Here is a 26276-nt window from a genome sequence, read left to right as displayed (position 1 = left end):
CAAGCTGACACAGGAGTATTCATGCTGGGGAATGAGGAAATGGCAGAAAATAATTAAATGGATATTTTGTTTTCACAGAGGAAGATAGAAAACTCCTCCCAGGAATTCTAGAGAGAATGGGGAACTGAAAGAAATTAATAAAAGTGGTAGTACTGGAAAAATTTAATGAAACTGAAATTTGATAAATCTGGATCTGATGAGCTACATCACAGAGTACATTGGAAGTGGTTGCTGGAGAGATAATGGAGGTTTTGGTGGTCATCTTTTAAAATTTATGGGTTTAGCATAGTTGCTGCAGATTGGAAGATAGTAAATGTAACCCAACTATTTAAGAAAGAAGGAAGACAGAAAATGGGGAAGTACCGATCAACTCTTTGTCAAATCTGTGAATGGTTTTCTGATGTTGTAACAGTCTGGATGAGGTGCATTCAGAGAATGTTATGTCTTTGGATTTTTAGAAGACTGTTCAGGTCTTGGGCAGGAGGTTATAAGCAAAGCTATAGCACGTGAGATTGGGGATAAAACACTGTTGTGGATTGTGAGAGAGGTCATTCTCCAGTTGGTATGCTGTGACCAGTACTTGGACTCCAGCAATTCACAATTTAGATCAACGATTGACATTTAGAGACTGAATATTATATTTCCAAGTTTGCTGATGTCACAAATCTAGATGCAAAACTAAGTTTTGAAGAGGATGCAACGAACCTTCAAGTGAACTTAGAGAGGCTAAGTGAGTGCTCAAGAACATGGCAGGTGGAACATAATATGAAAAAATGTAAAATTATAAACTTTGGCAGAAAGAAAAAGTGTTTCTTAAATGGTGAGAGATTGGGAAATACTGTTCCATGGGACACAAGTGTCCTTGTTCATGAGTCACTAAAAGCTAGCATGCCTGTAAATGTGCAGCAAACAATTCAAAAAGGCAAATGGGATGTGGCCTTTATTTGATTTGAACACAGAAAAATATCCAACTTTTTAGTTGTGTAGCTTTGGTGAGATTAGATCAGAGATACTGAGTCCAATATTTGTTTAACGAAACATGGATACACTTGCCATAAATGGAGGACAAAGAAGGTTCACCAGATTAATACATTAAGTAATGGGAATGCCTTATAAGGATATTTTGGAGACTGTGCAGAGAGGGCCGAAGGATATTTCTCCTGGCTGGCAATTTTAGAACTAAGTTACAGTCTCCGAATAAGAGGCAGGGCATTCCGGACTGTTTTCCTCAGAGGGTAGAATTCTTTGAAATTCTCTGCTCCAGAGGCTGTGGAGACTTGGTCACTAAATATGTTTAAGACAGAGATCAATAGATTTCTAGCTATTAAACTCATAAAGTGATTTGGGTTTATTGTAGCAAAATGATGAGTTAATTGCAGATTTAACTTAATGTAAATTTTTTTTATCAGGTTGAATAAATTACATTCTACATATATGTGGACGGTTGAGATTTGTTGAGGTCACAGACGCACTTCAGAAAGGAGCTCCTACTTTGTTTTTTTAAAGCGTATAGTATTGGTTGAGTAATCGGAATGATCATGGATTTCATTGAGTTGGGAGTGGCTCTGATCCTTTGATCAGGCAATACCTTGATTTCTTAAAGGGGTAAAAGGATGCTTCTTATTAGTTGTTGGGCTATTGGGTACAGTCTGAAAAAAATTACTGTCATAGTTTTACTTATCAATATGTAATTTTGCAGTTGAATTATATGGTCTGATTTGCAGACAGCTGAGTAATTAAACCATGTGTCAGATCATGCTATTTAAGGGGCCTCTGTGGTGCAGTACTTTTGGACCAGGAGGCGTAGGTTCAAGTCCCATCTGCCCCAGAGGTGTATAATAGCCATGCTACTTCGGAGAACCAATGACCTCCTTCAGTGCTGGGAAATAATTTCTGACTCAGTGACCTTTGAATAACCACAGTCTTCAAGCAAAAATTCATAGAAAGCATAGCCAGATCTCAAGTAAAATTAGATTAAAATGTTCAGAATGTTAGACACTGATGTGATGGCAATATGTTTAGTTGGAAATCTAAGACTGGAGACCTTTCATGACACTGGAGAGGGGTTACCTTTCTCCACAATGGAAATGCAAATTTACAGAAAACATAAGCGATTCAAGTGTGATCACAAACGTGGGCGGCATCGTGTTATCACTAAAAGAATACGCACATTCCTCAGAATGGATGATCCAGTTAACTTGCCGAAAGCTTAAAATTATAGTCACTTTGAAAGAAGAGAAAGCAAGGCTAAGTATGAACCTAATCAATAATGTCCCCTGAATTGACTTGAATGAGAAAAGGCCATTTGACTCATCAAGTCTGCTCTGTCATTTGATAAGATCAAGTTTGTGAATTCTCCTTCTATTCCATGTTTGACCTTGATTCTGTTGTCTGGTGACTCATTACTACTATCTCCTGTTTTGACGAACACCGTTCTTTCTCCCTGATGGAAATTTGCGGCACAGGAGTCACAGGGCATGTCATCTCCTTCTTAGCTATTTGGGAAAAAACTATCCAATTTGTTCCTCCATGTTAGCTTTTCTTTCCCCATAACTGTACAGATTAGTCCTGTTAGAGTCATACAGCACAGAAACAGACCCTTCGGTCCAACTCATCCATGCTGACCAGATATCTTAAATTAGTCTAGTCACATTTGCCAGCATTTGGCCCATATCCCTCTAAACCCTTCCTGTTCATGTTCCCATCCTTTTAAATACTGTAATTGTACCAGCTCCTTTTCATAAACAATAAGTTCTTTCTTCAAGTTGTATTTATAATCTTAAAAATTGCAACTTTAAGTGAAACATTTACTCCTATGGGAACACACAGAAGCTGGAGCTCCGTTTCATCGAACCTTTTGAGAAAATAGATCTCAGAAAGAAAGTACAAATTGAAATACTAAATGCTGCTGAATGAAATAACTTTCAAAGTGCATGTGACAATAACAAATTAAGTCAAACTTTTAAAAATTAAAAATATTTTAATCATATTATATTGAATTTTAATATTTTCATTTAAAAATATTTTAACTGCATAAGTCATGGAACAGAGAAAATCTTTTGTAAATGATTGCTGTAGCTCCTGCCTGTCACTAGTGCCTCTCACACTGGAACTCTGGTAGGTCAGGACTGCAGATTGCAGCGTGAGCATGGGAGAGGATGCAATTTCTGGGGTAGGAAGGAGGGGCCTGCAGGTCAGGAGCACTCACAGGGAGGCTGCAAATTTCAGAGCTAGAAATCAGGGAGTGGTCACGGGCTATGTGTATTACTACTTTTCTGAGTTCTTTGTCAACCAGCAGCTTTGAACTTACATCGAGTAAAATAATTCCACAGAGGCCAGTATCCCATCAAGTGACCCTTTATTTACATATACATAGGACTTGACACTGGTCTCGCTTCCTCAGAGCGAGCTGTCAAAGTGAACAGCACATCTGACACTCTTATTTCTGTCTGTCAGCCAGGGCTCTGAGTGGACCAGATTAACAGCCCCGGTTAGGGAATTTATATTCTATATGATTGACCTGGCTGACCTCATTAAAATCACTACATCCCTCCACCTCGTAAATCAGGTACGTAGGCCTGTTCTTGCTTTTGCAGCTCTCCTGGAGTTTTTTTTCACACTGGGTCCAGTTCCTCCGATTCAGTGTTGGATACGGGCTTTGTGTATCAGACCATAGCATCTTGAAAGAAATTCATTGTCTTCATGAGGTGGTAAATGCATTGAGGCTGAGACATGCGCTGCGTGTAGTACAGACTCGAGGGTTCTTCGAGGCTGGACAGGGCAGGCGAACGCATGGGTTCCGATAGCCTTTCCAGCTGTTTGGAGGGCCCACATATGTTTTGCTCCTGCCGGTTTCCTAATTTGCAGTTTCTATGTGGTTCATGTTCTTGTTCAGGACCACATCACCATTCCTTGAGTAAAGGCAACTGCATAGCCTTACGCCAGGACATATCTTGAACAGAAAGGCTCTCGGTCAGCCCATAGCAAAACACCAAAACATGCCATTGTAGTTGCTATCAGTGTGCCAAACTGAGATTGGAAAATCATCCCACTGGGCCTGAATTGAGTAAGAGAACTCAAAGGCTGGTATTCAGGAGAGTGCGCACCCAGTGAAGCCCACCTCCATCTGGCTTGGAACAGTTAAATTGCTTATAGAATCATAGAGATGTACGCCATGCAAACAGACTCTTTCGTCCAACTTGTCCATGCTGAACAGATACCCCAACCCAATCTAGTCCGACCTGCCCCATATCCCTCCAAACCCTTCCTATTCATGTACCCATCCAGATGCCTTTTAAATGTTGCAATTGTACTAGCCTCCACCATTTCCTCTGGCAGCTCATTCCATACACACACCACCCTCTGTGTGAAAAAGTTACCTCTTGGGTCTCTTTCATATCTTTCCCCTCTCACCCTAAACCTATGCCCTCTAGTTCTGGACTACCCCACCCCAGGGAAAAGACTTTGTCTATTTATCCTATCCATGCCCCTCACAATTTTATAAACTTCTAGAAGGTCACCCCTCAGCCTCTGACGCTCCAGGGAAAACAGCCCTAACCTATTCAACCTCTCCCTATTACTCAAATCCTCCAACCCTGGCAACATCCTTATAAATCTTTTCTGAATCCTTTCAAGTTTCACAACAGCTTTCCCGATAGGAAGGAGACCAGAATTGCATGCAATATTCCAACAGTGGCCTAACCAATGTCCCGTACAGCCGCAACATGACCTCCCAACTCCTGTACTCAATACTCTGACCAATAAAGGAAAGCATACCAAACGCCACCTTCACTATCCTATCCACCTGCGACTCCACTTTCAAGGAGCTATGAACCTGCACTCCAAGGTCTCTTTGTTCAGCAACACTCCCCAGGACCTTACCATTAAGTATATAAGTCCTGCTAAGATTTGCTTTCCCAAAATGCAGCATCTCACATTTATCTGAATTAAACTCCATCTGTCACTTCTCAGCCCATTGGCTCATCAACATCCAAATGAGAACCAATCCAATTAAGTATCTGGTTAAATGGTCACGTGGTTCTATTGGAGGTTGACACGAGTGCAGCTGTATTAGTGATTGCAGAACCAGTCTTTATCAAAATTCGCTCTGGACTCCAGCCCTTAAGTTTGCTTAAGACTTTGACTAGCCGGAGAACATCTGCTGAGGATCCTTTACAGATTAAGAGTACAACTTTGGTTCTGGTCTCAAATGAGAAGTAGCTGGCTCCATTATCACTGATTGCTGTGAAAAGCAGGGCTATTCCCATAGTTTCAACAACAAACTTTGTCCCCTGAAGTAAACAGTCTGTCCCACTTAGCAGAGTCCTGTGTCCAGCATTGGCATTCCTGATGCTGTTTCATTCTCCTCTCCAGGTCCATAAAAATCAGATTTAACCTGGTCCAGAGTCTTCTCCCCATTACCAATCTTGATGGAGCCATCCCTGTAGTAGCATGAGGGATAGTCTGATCGTCGGAAAGGAACTGGGACAGTCTGTGTTGGGTGAAACTAAGCTGTTTCTTTAAGCCTGCCTTAAATTCGGTCTGCTGTTTCCACCACATCGTTAAATGATAGATGGTATGGATTTGTCCTTATATGCCAAATGCCTTTCAACTTTAAGAAATACTTGAATTCTCTGCTGGAAAATGATGGCTCGTTGTCTGTGACCAACACTTCTGGGAACCCACGTATTGCAAATGATGCTCACAGCTTTTCTATCATCGTCCCCATGTTTGATGAATGAACTCAAAGCATGTCCAACTACTTTGAGTGGGCACCCACGATGACTAAGAACATTGTGACCATGAAAGTCAACATGTAACTGAGTCCAGGGTTTCCCAGCCATTCCCACGAATTATGGGGGAGCTGCTGGCTGTACTTTTTGTCCTTGGCGCACTCCGCATTGCCCTACCAAAGCATCTATATTTGCATCCAATCCTGGCCACCACACCTAAGTTCTCACCAACATGTTCATTTTGGAAACCCTTGGATGACCCTGGTAGAGTATAGCTAGTATCTGGTGGTAGACCTTTGCTTGTGACAATCTCTCTTGCTCCCCATAATAAAATGCTGTCCTCTCCAGTGATCTGGTCTCGCTGGGTCAAGTAAAGTTTAAAACCAGAATGGACTCTTCCAGTGGCGGCACCACTGGTGTTGTATCTGCAAGTGAGAGGCAGCTCAAGACATCTGCATTTGCTACGTGGCTGCCCGAACGATGTTCCAACTTGTGATTAGACGCACTGAGAATGAGAGCCTACCGCTGAGTTTGACACGAAGCTATCGTATGGCCTTTGAGTCGCCCTCACAGGGGGTTGTGATGTGGCACTATTAAAAATTTACATCCATAAAGGTGGCATGGTGGCACAGTGGTTAGCACTGCTGCCTCACAGCGCCAGAGACCCGGGTTCAATTCCCGCCTCAGGCGACCGACCGTGTGGAGTTTGCACATTCTCCCCGTGTCTGCATGGGTTTCCTCCGGATGCTCTGGTTTCCTCCCACAGTCCAAAGATGTGCAGGTCAGGTGAATTGGCCATGCTAAATTGTCCGTAGTGTAAGGTAAGGGGTAGAGGTAGGGGTATGGGTGGTTTGCGCTTCGGCGGGTCGGTGTGGATTTGTTGGGCCGAAGGGCCTGTGCCCACACTGTAAAGTAATCTAAAAAATCTAAAAAAAAAAGATTTCTTGGCACCTATCTTACTTTGTTGGCCTCCTACACAAGAGGAAATATTCTCTCCCAGACTACTCTGATTGTCTCCTATAGCCCAGCAACCCCTCAGTTACTCTCAACATTGGTTCCTCAGTGAAGCCTTGTTAGCGGAGTGGGTTTTCTGTGGGGAAGAGGGGGAAGGATGATGGGACAGTGTGCGGACTGATTACCTGTAAAAAAAAACTACCATCTTCAAGAAGAGAGGAAGTTCGGGAAAAGGGACGATGAGTGACTGGGAAGTCAAATAAGGACTGCAAATCACTCATCCACAAAGGGATAAGTAATACAAAATCTCTAGTCAGGCTGAGAGGAGCGCTGATCTCTACATAGAGACAAAACAAGAGCGATGGCGCAGTGCAGGAGTGGGGGGAGCTAGGCAGCAGCTCCATTAAACTACAGATGCTCCTTAGCCCTGAGCAATCTCCTGCAAGTGGCTGACAGGTAGAAAGCCAATTAACAGCCATCAGATTCTGACAAGTAGGACCCAACGTGGAGGCAAATAATTCAAGAATGTTGATCAAATCGTACATTAAAATAATTATACACTTGAATGAGTGCATCCCTTGCAAAATAGCGCCATCAATTATTTAACAGATTGCTGCAGGATATTTCAATTCTGCTTCGTGAAAATTTAATTCATGGAGATAGGAGATGAAACTAAATAGTGTAGAAAACCCCACAGTGGAGAATTCAGAAACAGCAGGTGTAGAGCTCTCATCAGCTCTGTCGATCCCAGCCCGCAGCCTACCATTAAGAGCTTTCTTTCTGAGGATGTAAGTAACAATCATTCTAAGAGGTTTTGACAGTGTAAATGCTGAGAGCTATGTCTTAGCCAGGCAGTATAGAACTACAGAGGGTGAGTGTCTGGATGTGGGGACAGCCATTCAGGACGGAGATGAGGGAAATTGTCATAGCTCAGAAGGTAGTACATCTTGGAATTTCCCATCCACAGAGAGCCGTGGATGCTAAGCTGATGAAGTTGTCACGATTCACAAGGGTAACACACTGCAATTGAAGCCCCACTATTCTCCTGGTCTCCAAAAATGGGAAGTTTTAATGGAACCACCAGAAATCATAATCTGATTGACTGCTACCACTGAACAAAACAAACCACACCAGGTGTCTTCTGTAATGGTAAAAAAACACATTTATTGCAACAGTCTTAACCCTCATAAGAACAGCAAAATAAAAAGGATATCTAGTTCATGCATTCTAAACTTTACCCCCTCTGAAATTTTCACAGACACAAACACTGACACACACACACACGCACACACACACACACACACACATACACACACACACACACACACACACACACACACACACACAAAAGAAAAGCAGATAAATGCAAATATTATGAACAGAGGGGAAAATATTCGGGAGAACATAGGTCAATCACCAGTTCAAATGACAAAACTGGATGGCTTGGTTTCACAATCCTATCTAATTTTCAATTATATCACAATGTTATCTGCACAGCGATGATTAATTTTTAGTTTGCTGGTTACTTGTTCGAGTCAAGGTCTTTTTTTTATCTTTGGATTTTAGAGTTATTTCTTTCAGCCTCTCTGATGTGGCTTGTCAGCTCTATCAGAAGAAAATTGAAAAGAGCAACTTTGTAGAAAGAGGGCTTGAGTGAGGTTGATGCAAACAAGTTCTGGAGGTCTCCTTGCTTCTCTGTTTCTTTCCCCTCACAGAACTGATGCGACCAAACAAATTGGAGGGTTATGACTAGTCTCCCGAATCTGCAACAAATGATTATAATTGATCTATGATGTGGAGGTGCCAGTGTTGGATTGGGGTGCACAAGGTCAAGGTCAAACAACACCAGATTATAGTCTCCCAGCTTTATCTAAAATCACAAGATTTTGGAGCACTGCACTGATGAACGGGCAGCTTTCCAAAAACTTGTGATTTCAAATGAACCTGTTGAACCATAACCTGGTGTCACGTGACCTAATTAATCTTGACCCAATTCCCTCCAAAAAAATATTGTTTCATATGCATCAGTTAGCTTCACTAGTTTTCCAAGTGGCAATCAACTCCTTGAACATTCTCCCCTTTTTAAAGGCAGTGTCCATTTTTCTCAATTTCAGTCCTGTGACAATGCTGCTCCTTTAATAAGGTTACGTCGTCCTTGTTTTTTTTTTCTCAGAGCAGTCATTAAGACACAGGTTCTGGGATGTTTAGGTTTGAAGGGTTTTAGGGCTTGTTTGATTATAGCTAACAGATACTGCCTCAGACAAACGGCTTTCAAGCTTAAAAAAACACTTGTACAATGAAAGGAGAGTGGCCATTTCTCCCAGCTCAGCTTTTCTCTGGTTTGGTTTGGCTTTAGCAAGCAGTCAGTTGTGAAGCTGCTGGACCCAAAGAAGCAAGTCCCATGCTGATCCTCCCTCTCTCTGCCATCTCTCCTGTAAGACCCTGTGATGATTTTTTTCCCAAAATGGGTATTTATGGGGATTGTTGAAAGTATTTGGCAGAGCATAATTAAGTTGGAATAATCTGTTGCGTTTTCAGAAAATGTTAAGTTATTCTACTTTCTGTTATCTTTTGTTTGTTGGCGATTTTTGAGAAGATTTGTAGCTCAGGTTGATGATAAGTATGTAAGTGTGCTTGCTGAGCTGGAAGGTTTGTTTTCAGACGTTTTGTCACCATGATTAGGTAACATCATCAGATATATGGTGAAGCGCTGATGGTATGTCCCACCTCTCCATTTATAGGCCTTGGTTTCTTAAGGCGGGTGATGTCATTTCCAGTTCTTTTTCAAGGAAAGGTAGTTAGGGTCTAAATCAATGCGTTTATTGATGCAGTTCTGGCTAGAATGCCATTCTGCGATGATTTCTCGTGCGTGTCTTTGTTTTGCCTGTCCCAGGATATGTGTGTTGTCCCAGTCAAAGTGATATCCTTCTTTGTCTGTATGTATACAAACTGTGATAACGGGTCGAGTCTTTTGGTGGCCAGTTGGTGCTCATGTATCCTGGTGTCGTTAGTCTGATGTAGTGTTTTTTTTTTACAGATCTTGCATAGTACATTGTAAATTGTGTTAGTTTTGCTGGTAGTATCTAATGGATCCTTTACGTTCATTAGTCACTGATAAAGTTAAGAAAGCAAGACCTATAAGTGGAGAGGCGGGACATACCACCAGCGCTTCACCAGAGACTCTCACTGATGATATTACCTCGTCATGGTGACAAAATGTCTGAAAGTAAACCTTCCAGTTCAGCGAGCTAATTTACATACCCGTTTGTTTGTGTTTCATTCAGTAATCTTGCAAATAAATTTTGGTTTGTTTAAGACTAAGTGGGTAGGCCAGCTACATCACTCCTGAAATATCCACTATACACCTGCTTAAAGCAACGAGCAAAGTTAGGGTCTGGGCTACTTTCTTGAAATGTATTGAGGGGGTCTGGCCTGGTCCATAACAAACTGGGGGCTCTTTGCGGGATTTGTTCTATTGTTCCAAATTGGAATTGTTTGTTGGACTGGAAGGTAGTGAGTGGTGTATGTTAGTGTTTTTTGTTCTGGATATCGAATTCATTTGGTTTAAACAGTGCTTGAGATAGCAATGGCTCTTGCAGTCAGTAAGAGGTTTCTGGGAGTGGAAGAATTGACTCCGGGGACTTTGCAAAAGGTGAAGACCAAGCTGCTGGCATTAGCAGAGAGGCTGAGGGTTGGAGCTGCCTCCTTCTGTAAGAAAAGGAGAGACAATTAAAGCAATAGCTCAGCATTTAAATTTGCTGGAAACACCATTAGCATCTTTTGAGATGGCGAAAGTTCAATTGAAAATAAAGCAGCTTGAGTTAGAGGCAAAAGGCAAGGAAAGGGCAAAAGAAAGGAAACAGTTTGAATTGCAATTAAAAGCAGAGAAAAGAGGAAAAGAACAAATTGCTTTAGCAGAACAAAAAGAAAAAAAGAGATAAGAGAGAAAAGGAGGGAGAAGAGAGGAAGAAAGAGACGGAGTTTTTTCAGAAATTGGCACGTAGACAGGAAAGTCAGCTCAAAAGGATGGAGATGAAGGCCAAAGGTCAGCTCAATGAGGAAGAGAGTGAGGATGAGCAAACCCATGGGAGCCAAAGACCTGGTAAGAGACAGTTTAAATATATTCAAGCATTGTCTACATTTGATGAGAAGGATGTGGAAGCCATTTTCATCTTATTTGAAAAGGTGACTTTTGCGGGGGCCACTGACCATGTGGATTTTATTGATTCAAACAAAACCTGTAGGTAGAGCTGGTGAGGTATTCTCATTACTGTCAGAGGAGGTATCTGAACTCTTGCAGGACCCATTTCCTGTGCTTGTTCCTGACTGTGTGGTAACAAGGTCACAAAGTCACCAGTTGACACAGGAGAGGTTAAATAGTACAGATAAGAATGTTGATGTGGAATTAACAGAGCCCTGTTTGATCAGATGGTTGACACAAACCAGGAGCAGATAGATGTCAAAGCAGACATCTTTAGCTCAGATAAAGTAACTGAGTTACAGCAGAAAAATGAAAATTTAAGACAATTGTAATAAAAGGCATACACAGGAAGAGAATACAAATGTATCCCTGAATACTACATCTTAAAAATGATGTCTGATTGAGGAAATGGAGACCATCACATATTCAGGCAGACGAGAAATGGGCAGAAGTTCATCAAGTCTTATTACCAGTGGGTTATAGAATGGAGGTATTGCGAGTGGGACATGAACTCCCAATATGGGCTCATTTAGGGGTAAGAAAACTCCAAGTTACAATACAAAAACATTTTTACTGGCGTGGACTGCACAAGGATGTAGTTGAATTTTGACAACATGTCTTACATGTCAGGTAATTGGAAAACCCCAGGCAGTAATAAAACCTGCACCTTTAATACCTATTCCTGCATTTGAGGGGCCTTTTACAAGAGTCTAAATTGACCCCTACCTAAAACAAAATGTGAGAATCAGTATTTGTTAACAATAATGGATGTGTCCAATAGATTTCCAGAGACTATTCTATTACCCAATATTACAGCTCAAAGGATTGTAGAGGAGTTACTCAAATTTTTCACTAGATATGGACTACCCACAGAGATACAATCAGATCAAGGGTCAAACTTCACACCGAAATTATTCAAGGAAGTTATGGACAACTTAGGAATAAAACAATTCAAATCTACTGCATACCATTCAGAGTTGCGGGGAACATGAGAAAGATAGCATCAGACATTAAAGACCTTAAAGAGGGCTTATCGTCAAGACTATCCAGAGAAGGGCTTTTTTGCCCGAAATGTTGATTTTCCAGCACCACTCCAGCACCAGCTCCTCGGATGCTGCCTGAACTGCTGTGATTTTCCAGCACCACTCTAATCTAGACCCTATCCAGATAATAGGGAAAAAGGAATTCTGTTTGTACTTCTGTGATCTGAGATGCACCAAGTGAATCGATCAAATTCAGTCCACTTGAATTAGTTTTTAGGCATGAAGTGAGAGGACCCCTAAAATTGACTAAAGAGAAATCGATAAGTTATTATTCAGAGGCCACATATTTGGACTATGTGAAAATTTTTAGGGAATGATTAAATAGAGTGTGGGTGTTGGCTAGACAGCATTTAAATGTATCACAGCATACAATGAAACAGGAAGCAGACAAGAAATCAAAAGCTCGTAATTTTGCTATCGGGGATAAGGTGTTAGTGTTACTTCCAATGATAGGTGAACCTTTAAAAGCAAGGTTTAGTGAACCTTATCAAGCCGAAAGGAAATTGAGTGAGGTGAACTATTTGAGAAGGACTCCAGACAGAAAGAAATCTCACAGAGTGTGTTATGTGAATATGCTGGAAAGGTATTTTGACAGGGAAGGAAAGCCAAAGGAGATTGTTATTGGTTACAACAGAGTGAAGAACCAAATTCTAAGGATTCTGAATTGGATATTCCTCAAATTAAATTGGACAATGAGGAAGTTGTCAAAAATCGGGATACATTATTGAGTTACCTTCCAGAGGAAAATCGAAATGATTACGAAACAGTTATTACTATCACATGGGGAGATATGTGGAAATAAGCTGGAATTACGAACCTAATTATGCATAATGTAGATATACTGTTCCGATGCTATTCCGATTATGCAACATCCTTACAGGCATAATCCTCTAAAGTTGGCACAGGTTCAAAAGGAGATTGAATGCACGCTCCAAGATGACCTAATCAAAGAAAGTTACAGTGACTGGAGCTCAATCATTGTAATGGTGCCAAAACCAGATGGTACCCAACAGTTATGTGTGGGCCATTGCAAAGTCAATGCAGTTACAAAGATGCATATCCGATTCTATGTTTGGAAGACTGCATTAAAAAGGCTGGACAAGCAACTTATATTTCTAAGTTGGACTTGCTCAGAGGATACTGGCAGGCACTTTTGTCCGAAAGAGCAAAGACAATTTCGGTTTTTGTAATGCCAAATGGCCTGTATAAATTTAAAAGAGAAAGTGAGGTCTGCAGATGCTGGACATCAGAGTCGAGAGTGTGTTGCTGGAAAAGCACAGCAGGTCAGGCAGCATTCGAGGAGCAGGAAAATCGACGTTTTGCTTCGGAGCCCTCATTCCTGATGAAGGACTCCGACCCGAAACGTCGATTCTCCTGTTCCTCGGATGCTGCCTGACCTGCTGTGCTTTTCCAGCAACACACTCTCGACACTGTATCAATTTAAAGTCATGCCATTTGATATGAAAAATGCGCCAGCCACATTTCAGAGATGAATCAATAAGGTCATTTCTGGATTACTCAATTGTGTAGTTTATATTGATGACCTGGTGATTTTTTTGTCAAACATGGAAGGAACGTTTACAACATTTATCAGAATTGTTCGATTGACTTCGGGAGGCAGGCTTGGTGATAAATCTGGCTAAAAATTAATTTGCCAAAGCCCAAGTCAGCTTTGTGGGCCATGTTATTGGACATGGACAAATGGCCCCACAGAATACAAAAACAAAGGTAATTAGGGAGTTTCCCATACCATCGGTAAAAAGAGCAGTACTACGGTACCTGGGATTGAGTGGATTTTTTTGAAAATTTGTTCCAAGTTTTAGCAATGTGGCTGCTCCACTCATTGAATTGCTAAAGAAAGGCAAGAGGTTTCAGAATTCAGCAGACTGTCAGGAGGCATTCGACAGCCTGAAAGCTGTGTTAACCACTGCCCCAGTATTAGCCACAGCTAATTACGCAAAGCCATTCAAGGTGGCTATCGATGTGAGTGGTGTGGGCGTCGATGCTGCGCTCTTACAGGAAGCTGAAGAGAAAATCTAAAGATCTATCGGTTGTTCCTCCAGGAAATTGAACATTCATCAGCAGGAGTATTCAACTGCTGAGAAGGAGACTTTGAGCTTGGTGTTGGTTTAACAATATTTCAGTGTTTATGTTACCAGTAATGTATCTGAGACATTCATACACACTGATCATAACCCATTGAAGTTTGTGGGGAAATATAAGGACAAAAGTTCCAGACTGTTTAGATGGCGCTTGTTGTAACAGCCATTCAATTTGAAAATTGTGCATGTGGCAGGACGAGGAAACGTGATTGCCAATGCAATTGGCGAGACTTGAATGAGAAACGAGGGCATTCAGTGGCAGGAGTAAAACAGATTGGAACGAAATGTAGTAGTGCATGTTTGCATGATTATTGTCAAATAATGTATATGGGTATTGTGGTGTACTAACAATTTAAGATTAAGGGCTTTTAAAGTGAAGCCATCATTAGATATTGATGGTTCTTCTTTTTAAAGGGAGGAGGTTTGATGATGCTGCTCCTTTAACAAGGTTATGTTGTCCTTAGTTTTTTTTCTCAGAGTGGTTGTAAAGACACAGGCTCCTGGGTGTCCAGGTTTGGAAGGTTTTAGGTCCAGTTTGATTGTAGCTAACAGATACTGCCTCAGGAAAACGGCTTTCAAGTTATAAAAAACACTTGTCCAATGAAAGGGGAGTGGCCAGTTCTCCCAGCTCAGCTTTTCTCTGGTTTGGCAAGCAGTCAGTTGTGAAGCTGCTGGACTCAAAGGTGCAGGTCCATGCTGATCCTCCATCTTTCTGCCATCTCGCCTGTAAGATCCTATGATGGATTTTTCCTTTTTTTGCAATGGGGTATTTATGGGGATTGTTGCAAGTGTTTGGAACAGCATCATTAAGTTGGAATAATCTGTAGGGTTTTTTGATAGGTTAAGTTCTTGTAAGTTTTGTTCTCTTTTGTTTGTGTTTAATTTGGTAAGCTTGCAAATAAATTCTGTTTTGTTTAAAACTAAGTGGTTGGGCCAGCTGCGTTACTCCTGGAATATCCACCTTACACCTGCTTAAAACAACTCGCAAAGTTAGAGTCTGAGCTACTTCCTTGAAATGTTTTGAGGGGGTCTGGTCTGGTTCATAACTGTCCGTAGTCTAAAATATAAAAACAAACATAGTCGCTATAAAGACTAAGATTGATATTCTTTGGACACAAAGTGGATAGGACAGAAAAAAGAAGTTCAGCCACAATCTTACTGACCAAACTTCAAAAACTGTGTGGTGTTTTATTCCTCCTCGTATTCCTATTTCTTATCCAGGATAATAGTCTACATAATGCCAGGATATCTTTTCATTGGCATAAACGGAAATCCTTCCCTTGATTGTATGAATTGCTGCTAGTTTTTCATGCTAAGTGTCGCAAATATCTTTCTGTTGTCTCAACCGTAAACCCAATAGTAAATGAGCGTGGGTAATCTGCAACAACGGCTTGTCTGACCCTGGGTGACATCGCTGTATAATAGTTATATAATACATAAAGAAATGTTCCTGGGAGGAGCTAGCTGGTTTGGTTTCCATTCAAAGCTGTCTATTTAGGCAAGCTTGAGAGTTATAGTTAGTAAGTTTGCAGATGACACCAAAATCGGAGGTATAGTGGACAGTGAAGAAGGTTACCTTGGATTACAACAGAATCTTGATCAGATGGGCCAATGGGCTGAGGAGTGGCTGATAAAGTTTAATTTTGATAAATGCGAGGTGCTGCATTTTAGGAAAGCAAATCTTAGCAAGACATATACACTTAATGGTAAGGTCCTCGGGAGTGTTGCTGAACAAAGAGACCGTTGAGTGCAGGTTCATAGCTCCTTGAAAGTGGAGTCACAGGTAGATAAGATAGTGAAGAGACATTTGGTATGCTTTCCTTTGTTGGTCAGAGTATTGAGTACAGGAGTTGGGAGGTCATGTTACAGCTGTACAAGATATTGGTTAGGCCACTTCTGGTCCCCTCTCTATCAGAAGGATGTTGTGAAACTTGAAAGGGTTCAGAAAAGATTTACAAGGATGTTGGCAGGATTGGAGAAGAAGTTGAATAGGCTGGGGCTGTTTTCCCTGGAGCATCAGAGGCTGAGGAGTGACCTTATAGAGGTTTAGAAAATCATGAGGGGCATGGATAGGATAAATAGACAAGGTATTTTCCCTGGTGTGGGGGAATCCAGAATTAGAGGGCATAGGTTTAGGGTGAGTGGAGAAAGATATAAAAGAGACCTAAGGGGCAGATTTTTCACACAGAGGGTTGTGCGTGTGTGGAGTGGCCTGCCAGAGGAAGTGGTGGAGGCTTGTACAATTGCAACATTTAAAAGTCATCTGGACGGGTATATGAATAGGAAGGGTTTGGAGGGATATGGGCCGGGTGCTGGCAGGTGGGACTAGATTGGGTTGGGATATCTGGTCGGCATGGACGAGTTGGATCAAAGTTTTTATGCTATGCACCTCTATGACTCTATGACTATAAAGATAATGTGTACTTACTCTTAACTATAGCCTGAGGTCTTACAAGGGACTCTCATGAATCTCGGCTGTAATGTAACTAGTCACTAAATACTATCTATTAAATCTATTCTGATTAATAAGATGGTGCATCGCTACTGTTGAAGACTCTCCCCACTGATTTAGACTAATGTTATTGAGAAGGATTGGTCGCAGTGAATCTACATATTTGAGATGTGATGGATACAGCCCCAATACATACCATGCTGGCAAAGCTGAGATCTGAAAATAGAGCAGTCTTCCTCTGACATCCATGTACTTGCACCCTGCGAACAAAATGAACTGAACAGGAATCAGGAGCAAGAAAACTGGCTGGTTCTTTTCTCCCTGTCATGATGAAAATTGTAGCACTGGAGTTTTGTCGACTCAGCACTGGCTAGTGACCTAACCTGGGTCTCTCTTGGTTTGCACAGGGTTTTAATGATTAGTCAAATGGGTTGGGAAAAGAAACTCTGCTGGGCAATGTGTAAGAAGCATTAGATTTGACCTGTTTGCTTATTTTGCTAAAATGCTTCAGTAGAAAGAGTATTTGTTAGTTTTCCTGTAAATAACAAAACAGTGGAAGTGAGTTATTTAATGTCCAATGCAAAGGTTTGCAGACAGAGACAGCAGAAGCTCATCTGTCTGCTGTATTTTTATGTCATTGTGTTCAGTTTTTCATCCATTCATTTGAATTTCTTCTCATTCTTCAGTAATCTATATTGCTGGTAGCTCCCATCCTTCTGTCCCGATCCTCTCAGTCATTTAAATCTCAGGCGAAACATTCAAAACAGCAAGAGGCATCCGACTGTATGCGGGTATTTGCTAAAAAACTTTACTTCAGCAGTGATCCCCGTGAGATTAAAATAGTGTCCCACTTAGTTGGATGCCTGTGAATATGAAGATTTGACTTACAACAGGGTGAAGCTTAGAAATACGTCAGTCGCAAATTTGTTGAGCCTCACTTTTTTTGGGTGGGGTGATGTGGAAGATGTGGAAAAAGTTACGAGGATTCAATGTCTTCTTCAAAGGTCATCCGTCAACAAAAACAAGTTGACAGTTGCTACAGTTTTGTGGCAGAACGAGGCAGGCCTGTTAATAAAAGTGAATAGAAGTCAGGGAGTGGAAAGTGTTTACTCCACTATATGTGGAAGGCAGTCTTCGATAATTGAGATTTGGTCCACTGAATGTAACAAGCCATCTGAACATCTAACAAATGAGCAACGAGAATTTACAAAAGGCTGAAGAATTGGCTGAATTTGAAATTTCCCGAGTAGGGAAGGATGACAATTGCTGTAACTTTAGACAGATCCTCCTATAGAAACAATGTTGTGAAACTTGAAAGGGTTCAGAAAAGATTTACAAGGATGTTGCTACAGTTGGACGGTTCGAGCTAAAGGGCAAGGTTGAATAAGCTGGAGCGGTTTTCCCTGGAGGGTCGGAGGCTGATGGGGTGACCTCATAGAGATTTATAAAATCATAAGAAGCATAGATAAGATAAATAGTCGAGGTCTAGTCCAAAACTAGAGGGCAGAGGTTTAAGGTGAGGGGGGAAGGATTTAAAAGGGACCTGAGGGGCTACATTTTCATGCAGAGGGTGATGCAAGTATGGAATGAGCTGGCAGAGGAAGTGGTGGAGGCTGGTACAATTACAACATTTAAAAGGCATCTGGCTGGGTATATGAATAGGAAGGATTTGGAGGCATATAGGCCAAATGCGGGCAAATGGGACTAGAATGATTTAGGATTTGTGGTCGGCATGGACAAATTGGACCGAAGGGTCTGTTTCCGTGAAGTACATCTCTATGACTCTATGACATCAATGTGTTTTAGACAGAAATTACTTGGACCCAGTCCAGCATCATTCCTCAAGCTGTGTTCTGAATTGCCTGGGTTACTATTCCAAAGATCCAGTCACTCCTAACTCATTTTTCCTGGGCCTCAATTTCTCATAATATAATCTATAATTGTGACCCTCAGCACAGCCTGCTTTCATCTCCTAATCTTTATTTTGAAAAGGGACGCTCAGGTCAAGATCATGGAAGGGACGGTCAACAATGCAGAAAAGTATCTCGGCCAGTTCTGCATGCTCCTGGCTTCCTACACACGCAAGAATGCAAGGCTGAGAGACAAGGTTGACCTGCTGGTAAGACAGATTATGGACTTTGCAAACACCGAGAATCCAGAGTTACGAAGGTGCCTCAAGGACCTTGGAGAGGAGTTGTCAAAGATTCAGGACTACCGCCAGGCAGAGGTAGTAAATTTAATGGAGATGTCTATGCCCATGGAGCTGGTTAAAGTGTGATCTTTTCATACATATACACACAGAAGCCTCACTGAGGCAAAGGAATATGAGTTAGCTTACCACTGGCACACATTATTGCTTACTGGAATCGTGGTGATATTATTTTGAATGATTGACATAATAATGTCTGCTATTCACACTCTTCAAGTAATTACGTTTTAGACATTTTGTATTTAGGGCTGTAATAGCAATGTTGCTGCAAGAATACTGACCAAGAGCTGTACAGGACTATCCTCGGAGACGTTAATTGTGACTTTTTAACCTTCATTCTGTGGAGGTAGGTAGTACTCAGCACATCTAAAATGACCATGAACAGCTCAGCTGAACTGAGGTATGTGCTGTGTGGGAAAATGTTGGCATTCCACTTCATGATAAAGTTTATTCAAGTTCAAAAGCAATGAGTGTTCAGTTCTTCTATAATTGTGCGGGTTGTGCAGTCACCTGGAGGCAATATAAAGCTTAATACCCATGCTTCAAACAATTTCCAAATAAATAAATCTCACATTGCTGATCTGACCAAATTTTCATTTTCCAGTTTGGGAGTATAAACATAATAAAAGGCCTCATCAAATTCCCAGATCAACTATTTTCAAAGGAGAAAAAAGTACAAATGAGAGTGAATTTTTGCCAAGCTTGACGAGCATTCATTCCAATTTAAGTAAAAGAAATACTTTCAGAACTGGAAACATTTATAATCAATCTTAGTTGATGCTCAGTACGTGAGACCAATACAGTCACCTTGGATTGAAAGTGTTTACAAACTTATTTGGAACATTGCCTAATGCAAGGGGGGCAAATCAATCTCTCATTCAGTGTAAGAGAACTTAAGCTCTTCCTTTTTCTATTTGAAAATAGGAGAATAGAAAGCAACCAGTGTTGAAAATTTTAGCTGTATGGCTCATGGTTAATGGTTCAGCTGTGACCTGAAATTTTGGTAAAGGTCAATGCTGCTGCCTCTCTTTTCTCTTTTAGTGTCTGACCCACTTGTGCATTTGATAGATAGCTCTGAAAGCAACTGGGCTTCAATTCCAAAAGTATATATCTCAGTTTCCATCGATCAGAATTCCATTGATGGTGAGCTATTCAGAGCATTACAGATGTGGAACGTAGTAATGACATTGCTTTATTTATAAATCCCTAGATACAATTCCAAACTTTGACACCAGGAGACTTTTGAACTCTCCCATTTTTCACGAACATATTTCTGTTGAACATTTTAATTTGTTTAGAGTCATAAAGTCATAGAACCGTACAGCATGGAAACTTGTCCTTGCTGACCAGATATCCTAAATTAATCCAGTCACATTTGCCTGCATTTGGCCCTTATCCTTCTAAACCCTTCCTATTCATATACCAATATCATTTATTGTATCCGTTGCTCCCGATGTGGTCTCCTCTACATTGGGGAGACTGGGCACTTCCTAGCAGAGCGCTTTAGGAAACATCTCTGGGACACCCGCACCAATCAACCACACCGCCCCGTGGCCCAACATTTCAACTCCCCCTCTCACTCAGCCGAGGACATGGAAGTCCTGGGCCTCCTTCACCGCTGGTCCCTCATCACCCGACAGCTGGAGGAAAAACGCCTCATTTTCCGCCTCGGAACACTTCAACGCCAGGGCATCAATGTGGACTTCACCAGTTTCCTCACTTCCCCTTCCCCCACCTCAACCCAGTTCCAAACTTCCAGCTCAGCACTGTCCCCATGACTTGTCCTACCTGCCTATCTTCCTTTCCACCTATCCACTCCACCCTCCTCTCTGACCTATCACCTTCATCCTACCCCCATTCACCCATTGTACTCTTTGCTACCTTCCCCCACCCTCCTCCCTGACCTATCGCCTTCATCCCCACCCCCACTCACCTATTGTACTCTATGCTACTTTCTCCCCACCACCACCCTCCTCTCATTTATCTCTCCACCCTTCAGCCACTCTGCCTGTATTTCTGATGAAGGGCTTTTGCCCGAAACATCGATTTTCCTGCACCTCGGATACTGCCTGAACTGCTGTACTTTTCCAGCACCACTCTAATCCAGAATCTGGTTTCCAGCATCTGCAGTCATTGTTTTTACTCATTACACCAGCCTCCACCACTTCCTCTGACAGTTAATTCCATACACGCACCATCCTCTGATTGAAAATGTTGCCCCTTATGTCCCTTTTAAATATATCCCCTCTCACCGTAAACCTACGCCTTCTAGTTCTGGACTCCCCCACCCCAGGGAAAAGACCTTGTCTATTTATTCTATTCATGCCCCTCATGATTTTATACACCTCCAAAAGGTCACCCCTCAGGCTCTGATGCTCTAGAGAAAATAGCCTCAGCCTATTCAGCCTCTCCCTGTAGTTCAAATCCTCCAATGCCAGCAACATCCTTGAAAATCTTTTCTGAACCCTTTTAAGTTTCACAACGTCCTTCCTATAGCAGGGAGACCAGAATTGCATGTAGTATTCTAAAAGTGGCCTAACCAATGGCCTGTACAGTCGCAACGTGACCTTCCAACTTCTTTGAACGTTGAACACTGTTCATATCACCATACCTTTAGCCTATTTAAACAATTAATTTTTGACAGTCATGGTTATTGAGTCATGGAAATGTACAGCACTGAAGCAGATCATTCAGTCCAACTCATCCATGCCAAACAGATTTCCTAAACTAATCTAGTCCCATTTGCCAGCATTTGACCCATATCCCTCTAAATCCTTGTTATTAATGTACACATCCAGATGCCTTTTAAATATTGTAATTGTACCAGCCTCCACTGCTTCCTCTGGCAGCTCCTTCCATACATGCACTACCCTTTGTGTGAAAAAGTTGACCCTTAGTTCCCTTTTAAATATTTCCTCTCTCACCTTAAATTCATGCCTTCTGGTGTTGGACTCCCCTACCCTGGGGTAAGAAACCTTGGCTATTCATCCTTTCCATGCCCTTCATGATTTTATAAACCTCTATAAGGTTACCCCTCAGCCTCCAATGCTCCAGGAAAAATAGCCTCAGCCTATTCAGTCTCTTCCTGTAACTCAAACCTCCAACTCCAGCAACATCCTTGTGAATCTTTTCTGCACCATTTTAAAATTAACAACATCTTTCCAATACCAGGGAGACCAGAATTCAATGCAGTATTCTAAAAGTGGCCTCACCAATGTCCTGTACAGGTGCAACATGACCCCCCCCCCCCCAACTCCTACTGTCAATGCACTGACCAATAAAAGCATGCATGCTAAACACCTTCTTCACTATCCTATCTACCTGCGACTCTACCTTCAAGGAACTTTGAACCTTCACCCCAAGGTCTCTATGTTCGACAGCACTCCATAGGATGTTATCTTTAAGTGTATAATTCCTGCCTTGATTTGCCTTACCAAAATGTAGCACCTCACATTTATCTAAATTAAGCTCCATCTGCCACTTATCGGCCTATCGGCCGATCTGATCAAGATCCCATTGTTCTCTGAGATAATCTTCTTCACTGATCACTACACCTCCAATTTTGGCATCATCTGCAAACTTACTAAAATTCCTCCTATATTCACGTCCCAATCATTTATATAAGTGACAAAAAGTAGTGGACACAGCATTGATCCTTGGGGCACACCACTGGTCATAGGCCTCCAGTCTGAAACACAACCCTCCCCCATAAACCCTCTGTTTCTTAACTTCAAGCCAATTTTTTAGATTAAGTTACTTACAGTGTGGAAACAGGCCCTTCGGCCCAACAAGTCCATACCGACCCGCCGAAGCGCAACCCACCCAGACCCATCCCCTACATTTACCCCTTGACCTAACACGATGGGCAATTTAGCATGGCCAATTCACCTGACCTGCACATTTTTGGACTGTGGGAGGAAACCGGAGCACTTGGAGGAAACCCACGCAGACACGGGGAGAATGTGCAAACTCCACACAGTCGGTCGCCTGAGGCGGGAATTGAACCTGGGTCTCTGGCGCTGTGCTGCTCACATTTTGTATCTAAATGGCTAGCTGTGCCTGGATTCCATGTGACCTAACCTTCCTAACCAGTCTACCATGCAAAACCTTGTTGATCGCCTTACAAAAGTTCATATAGACAACATCCAACGCTCTGCCTTCATCAATCTTATTTGTCCCTTCTTCGAAGAACTCAATCTAGTTAGTGAGACATGATTTTCCACGCTTAAAGCCATGTTGACTATCCCTAATCAGTCCTTTCTTTCCAAATACATGTAAATCCTCTGCCTCAGAGCCACCTTAAACAATTTACCCACCACTGATGTCAGGTTCACCAGTCTACAGTTTCCTGGCTCGTTCTTACCACTTTTCTTAAATAATGGCTTCACATTAGCCACCCTCCAGTCTTCTGGTACCTCACCCGTGACTATCTCAGCAAAAGGCCCAGCAATCACTTCCTTAGCTTCTCACAAATTTCTTGGAACTTCTCCCCTCATGCCTATGGAATTAGCTTTCTTTAAGTTTATTATCCCTGTCTGTGATTGGAGCACGTCACTTTGAAACATAACGTGGAATTCAAAGGTATTATGATCACTATTATGATTTCATGGCGCAATACCAGTTCTAAGGCAGCTTTATCCCTAATCACATCTACAATGTATTGCTCCAGGAAACTGGTTAAAAATCAAATTCATTTAACAAATTAAAATAAATCTTGAACAAGCATTTGACACAAATAATCAAACCTTCCAAACAACCATTACTGACAGACTTCATCTCCCGCAAATCATAGTGGGATTTATACTCTTGATTATGAGTCTTGTAACATAATCATTACCCAAACATAACATAGGTTGAATGCTAGGGAGAATGAGGGAAAAGTAAAATCTTAATTTTATTTTTCCACGAGGATTTCTCAGCATTTGGTAACTGTCCAATAGTAATCATTGTAATTGGCTTTCACTGATTACTGGGTTGAGATTTCCTACACCTCGGAAAAATGAGGTGTTCAGGGAGCCTGCAGAGAACAGTGACAAGAGGTGATTACCACAAGATGGAAGTTAATTAACACAAGAGGGAATTAGCCCTATAGCAAAATTATGTTTCTATTATTTATAAGTCACAGTTCGCTGCTACAGCTTCACAATTTGTTGCAGAAATGTCTTGACAAGATTGGCCATTGAAATAATTCCTGTTTGCCTTCCTCCCCAAATTGTTTTAGGTGGAGAGACTGGACGCCAAGGTTATTGCACCACTAAAGGCTTATGGTCCCCTGACAAAATCCAAACGGGTATTTTACTTTACATCGTTTGTTAATCTTCTGCGGTAACGTTTCCAATGAATCAAAAGCCATGTTCTTTTCCATGCATGTGGCAAAACCCCCAACTAAACAACCACTTGCATTTAGATAGTGCCTTTAACATAAGACAAACAATCTGAGGTGCTTCACGGAGCATGATAAACTGGAATTACCACTGAGCTACATAGAGAGATATCAGAACAGCAGAAAGATTTTAAGCAGTGTTTAATGAGGAAGACAGAAAGAGGGAGATGTGGAGAAGTAAAGAGGTTTAGCATGGAAATTTTAAAGCTTAGAGCCAAGGCAGCTAAAGATATGGCCACCAACCTTGGAGCGAAGGAATATTTAAGAGGACAGAATTTGAGGAGAAAAGATCCAACTGGCCTCTGGGTGAGGTTCCCGAATTTATTATGGTTCTAATCTGTTAAACTCTTGGGTGAAGTGAAGGCAGATGGAGTAGCTCCATTTCTTTATTCACCCGCCAAGTTCAATTGATCACCACAAGATTGACTTAATAAAGATCCCATTGCTGGTCAATACATTTGTCCCAGACCCAAATGCAGCTGTTTTTTTAAAAGGAGACTCTCTTTAGTCATAAAGGATTGAGTTTCTTAATGACCAAACGCGAGAAGAAATAGTCACACATCACGCTCCACCCTGCTCTGAGATTTCTAACAATCGAGTCTTTGCTAGACTGGGTACCAGACAAAGAAGTAACTGGGACTTGGGTCAAGTTAGGATGCAGGCACCATGGTTTAGGATGAGTGAAATATTCCAGAGGTTTCAAGATATGATTCTGGCCAGTATAGTACAAGAGCACAACTGTCACAGCCTGTTCCTGTTAAGCAGAAATGACTGGTAACTATTACTGGGGAATTGTTTCAACTCATCCAAGTTTTGATGTGGACTGATATTGTGGCAACATCTGTGATTCAGACGGTTTTGCCACTTGGCTGGAAGATACACAACAAGTGTGGATAAAACACCGGATGGTGGGGGAGGGGGGGGCGGTGGGGGGAGGTGGTGTATGGAGGCAGTGGCAAACAAAAGGGAGAGGACACACTACAAACACTGGCTGAAATTCCAAATGAAATGCCTGGATAGAGAAATTCAATCACTGCCTGGAAATGAGAAAGGCAGGTTGATCATTTTTGGTGAAAATCATTTAGAACTGGTAGTTGAAAGAAAGATTACCAAGCCCCCAAATAAAGTTGCTAAGCAAAATAGGGATGTGGGGATGGTGGTTGAGACTCCAGATAAAGAGGGGGATTCAGTTTCTTCAAATGTAGATGGAAGAGAGAGTATTTCATTGCAATATGTCACATCCTTAAGTGTTTTGGTAGGGTAGATTCGAGAAAGCATGCTGTGGGGTAACGGGCTGGAGTGACATTGAGGCAACAGGGGTTTCAGTTAACAAGGGCCCTGTGATGCCTTTTCTCAGCAAGGCTTACCACAAATTGTGCCATTCAGCCACTTTACAGATCAGGAGAGTGCCATAACCCCAAACCAATGATCCTGAGAGCAGGAAGGTCAGAGACCAAGAGCTCTTCTGTACTCAGCAGCGCCAGTGGGGAAGTGGTGACTACTTTTGGTGCTGCACTCAACAGAGGCCTTGGATGCAGAGAGATCCAGGTGTGGATGCGTGATGGCAGAAGGGATTTTGCAGGGTTAAGCCTGTGAGGGAGGAGGTCAGCAGTTCAGACTGGGTGCTAGTTTTCAGTGAGATATCCATCTAGATATTGGGTCCCTCAGTCAGGCACTGAATACTCTAAATTCCCCAACTCCAGAAACCCACCAACATGCAAACGTTTGTTTTTCATACTCCCACCATGGTGGATCCCCTGCCTGCCAATGGATTAATACCCATAGTTCACCATTGCTTTCTTGATGGCAATGGCTCAGCGAATGAGAGTCAACGTGCCCTTGATTGTAAATTGTTGTGCTCATTTGAAATTTGGTGTTCTTGTTTTGACAATAATGTCTCTCTTCAATGATAGTTCAAATTTTGTATCACTAAGCAATGGTTAAGTTTTACAAAAGAATTGGAGTGCCTGTCACAAAATAAAATTGATATTAACTTCATTAGTATACTGGTGTATAGAATTTTAACACATTTCCTTGCCATAGAAAACATTACGTTAGATTGGTTTCTCTTTCCACTCTGAAATCAAGGCAGACATCAAGAAATTTAATAGCGTCCGCAATCGTGAAATTAAAGAACTTGAAAACCTGCAAAAGTTGAAGCAGAGAAATCCTTTGGACAGGCAAGGGATTGTATCCTTTC

At 41.8% G+C, this 26276-nt stretch overlaps 1 protein-coding gene across 3 annotated transcripts in view; it reads left to right on the top strand.

The window, feature by feature from the left end:
• LOC122558239 (CBY1-interacting BAR domain-containing protein 2-like) overlaps positions 1-26276 on the top strand; it is a 70908-nt gene that overhangs the window by 7277 nt on the left and 37355 nt on the right. The window contains exons 2-4 of one of the 3 annotated variants that reach the window (XM_087995564.1): positions 18477-18711; positions 23915-23983; positions 26165-26266. In XM_087995564.1, the coding sequence (XP_087851690.1) occupies positions 18477-18711; positions 23915-23983; positions 26165-26266 (406 nt within the window). The remainder of the gene's footprint in view (positions 1-18476; positions 18712-23914; positions 23984-26164; positions 26267-26276) is intronic. The other 2 variants (XM_043706592.2, XM_043706594.2) reach the window with 2 other exon arrangements.

The sequence above is a fragment of the Chiloscyllium plagiosum genome, unplaced genomic scaffold, assembly GCF_037043375.1.
Source record: "Chiloscyllium plagiosum isolate Xiang-an unplaced genomic scaffold, Cpla_swu_hap1 HiC_scaffold_17, whole genome shotgun sequence".
NCBI classification, from domain to species: Eukaryota; Metazoa; Chordata; class Chondrichthyes; order Orectolobiformes; family Hemiscylliidae; genus Chiloscyllium; species Chiloscyllium plagiosum.
Note: the sequence above shows the minus strand (reverse complement) of the source record. Positions and strands in the feature narration are given on the sequence as shown.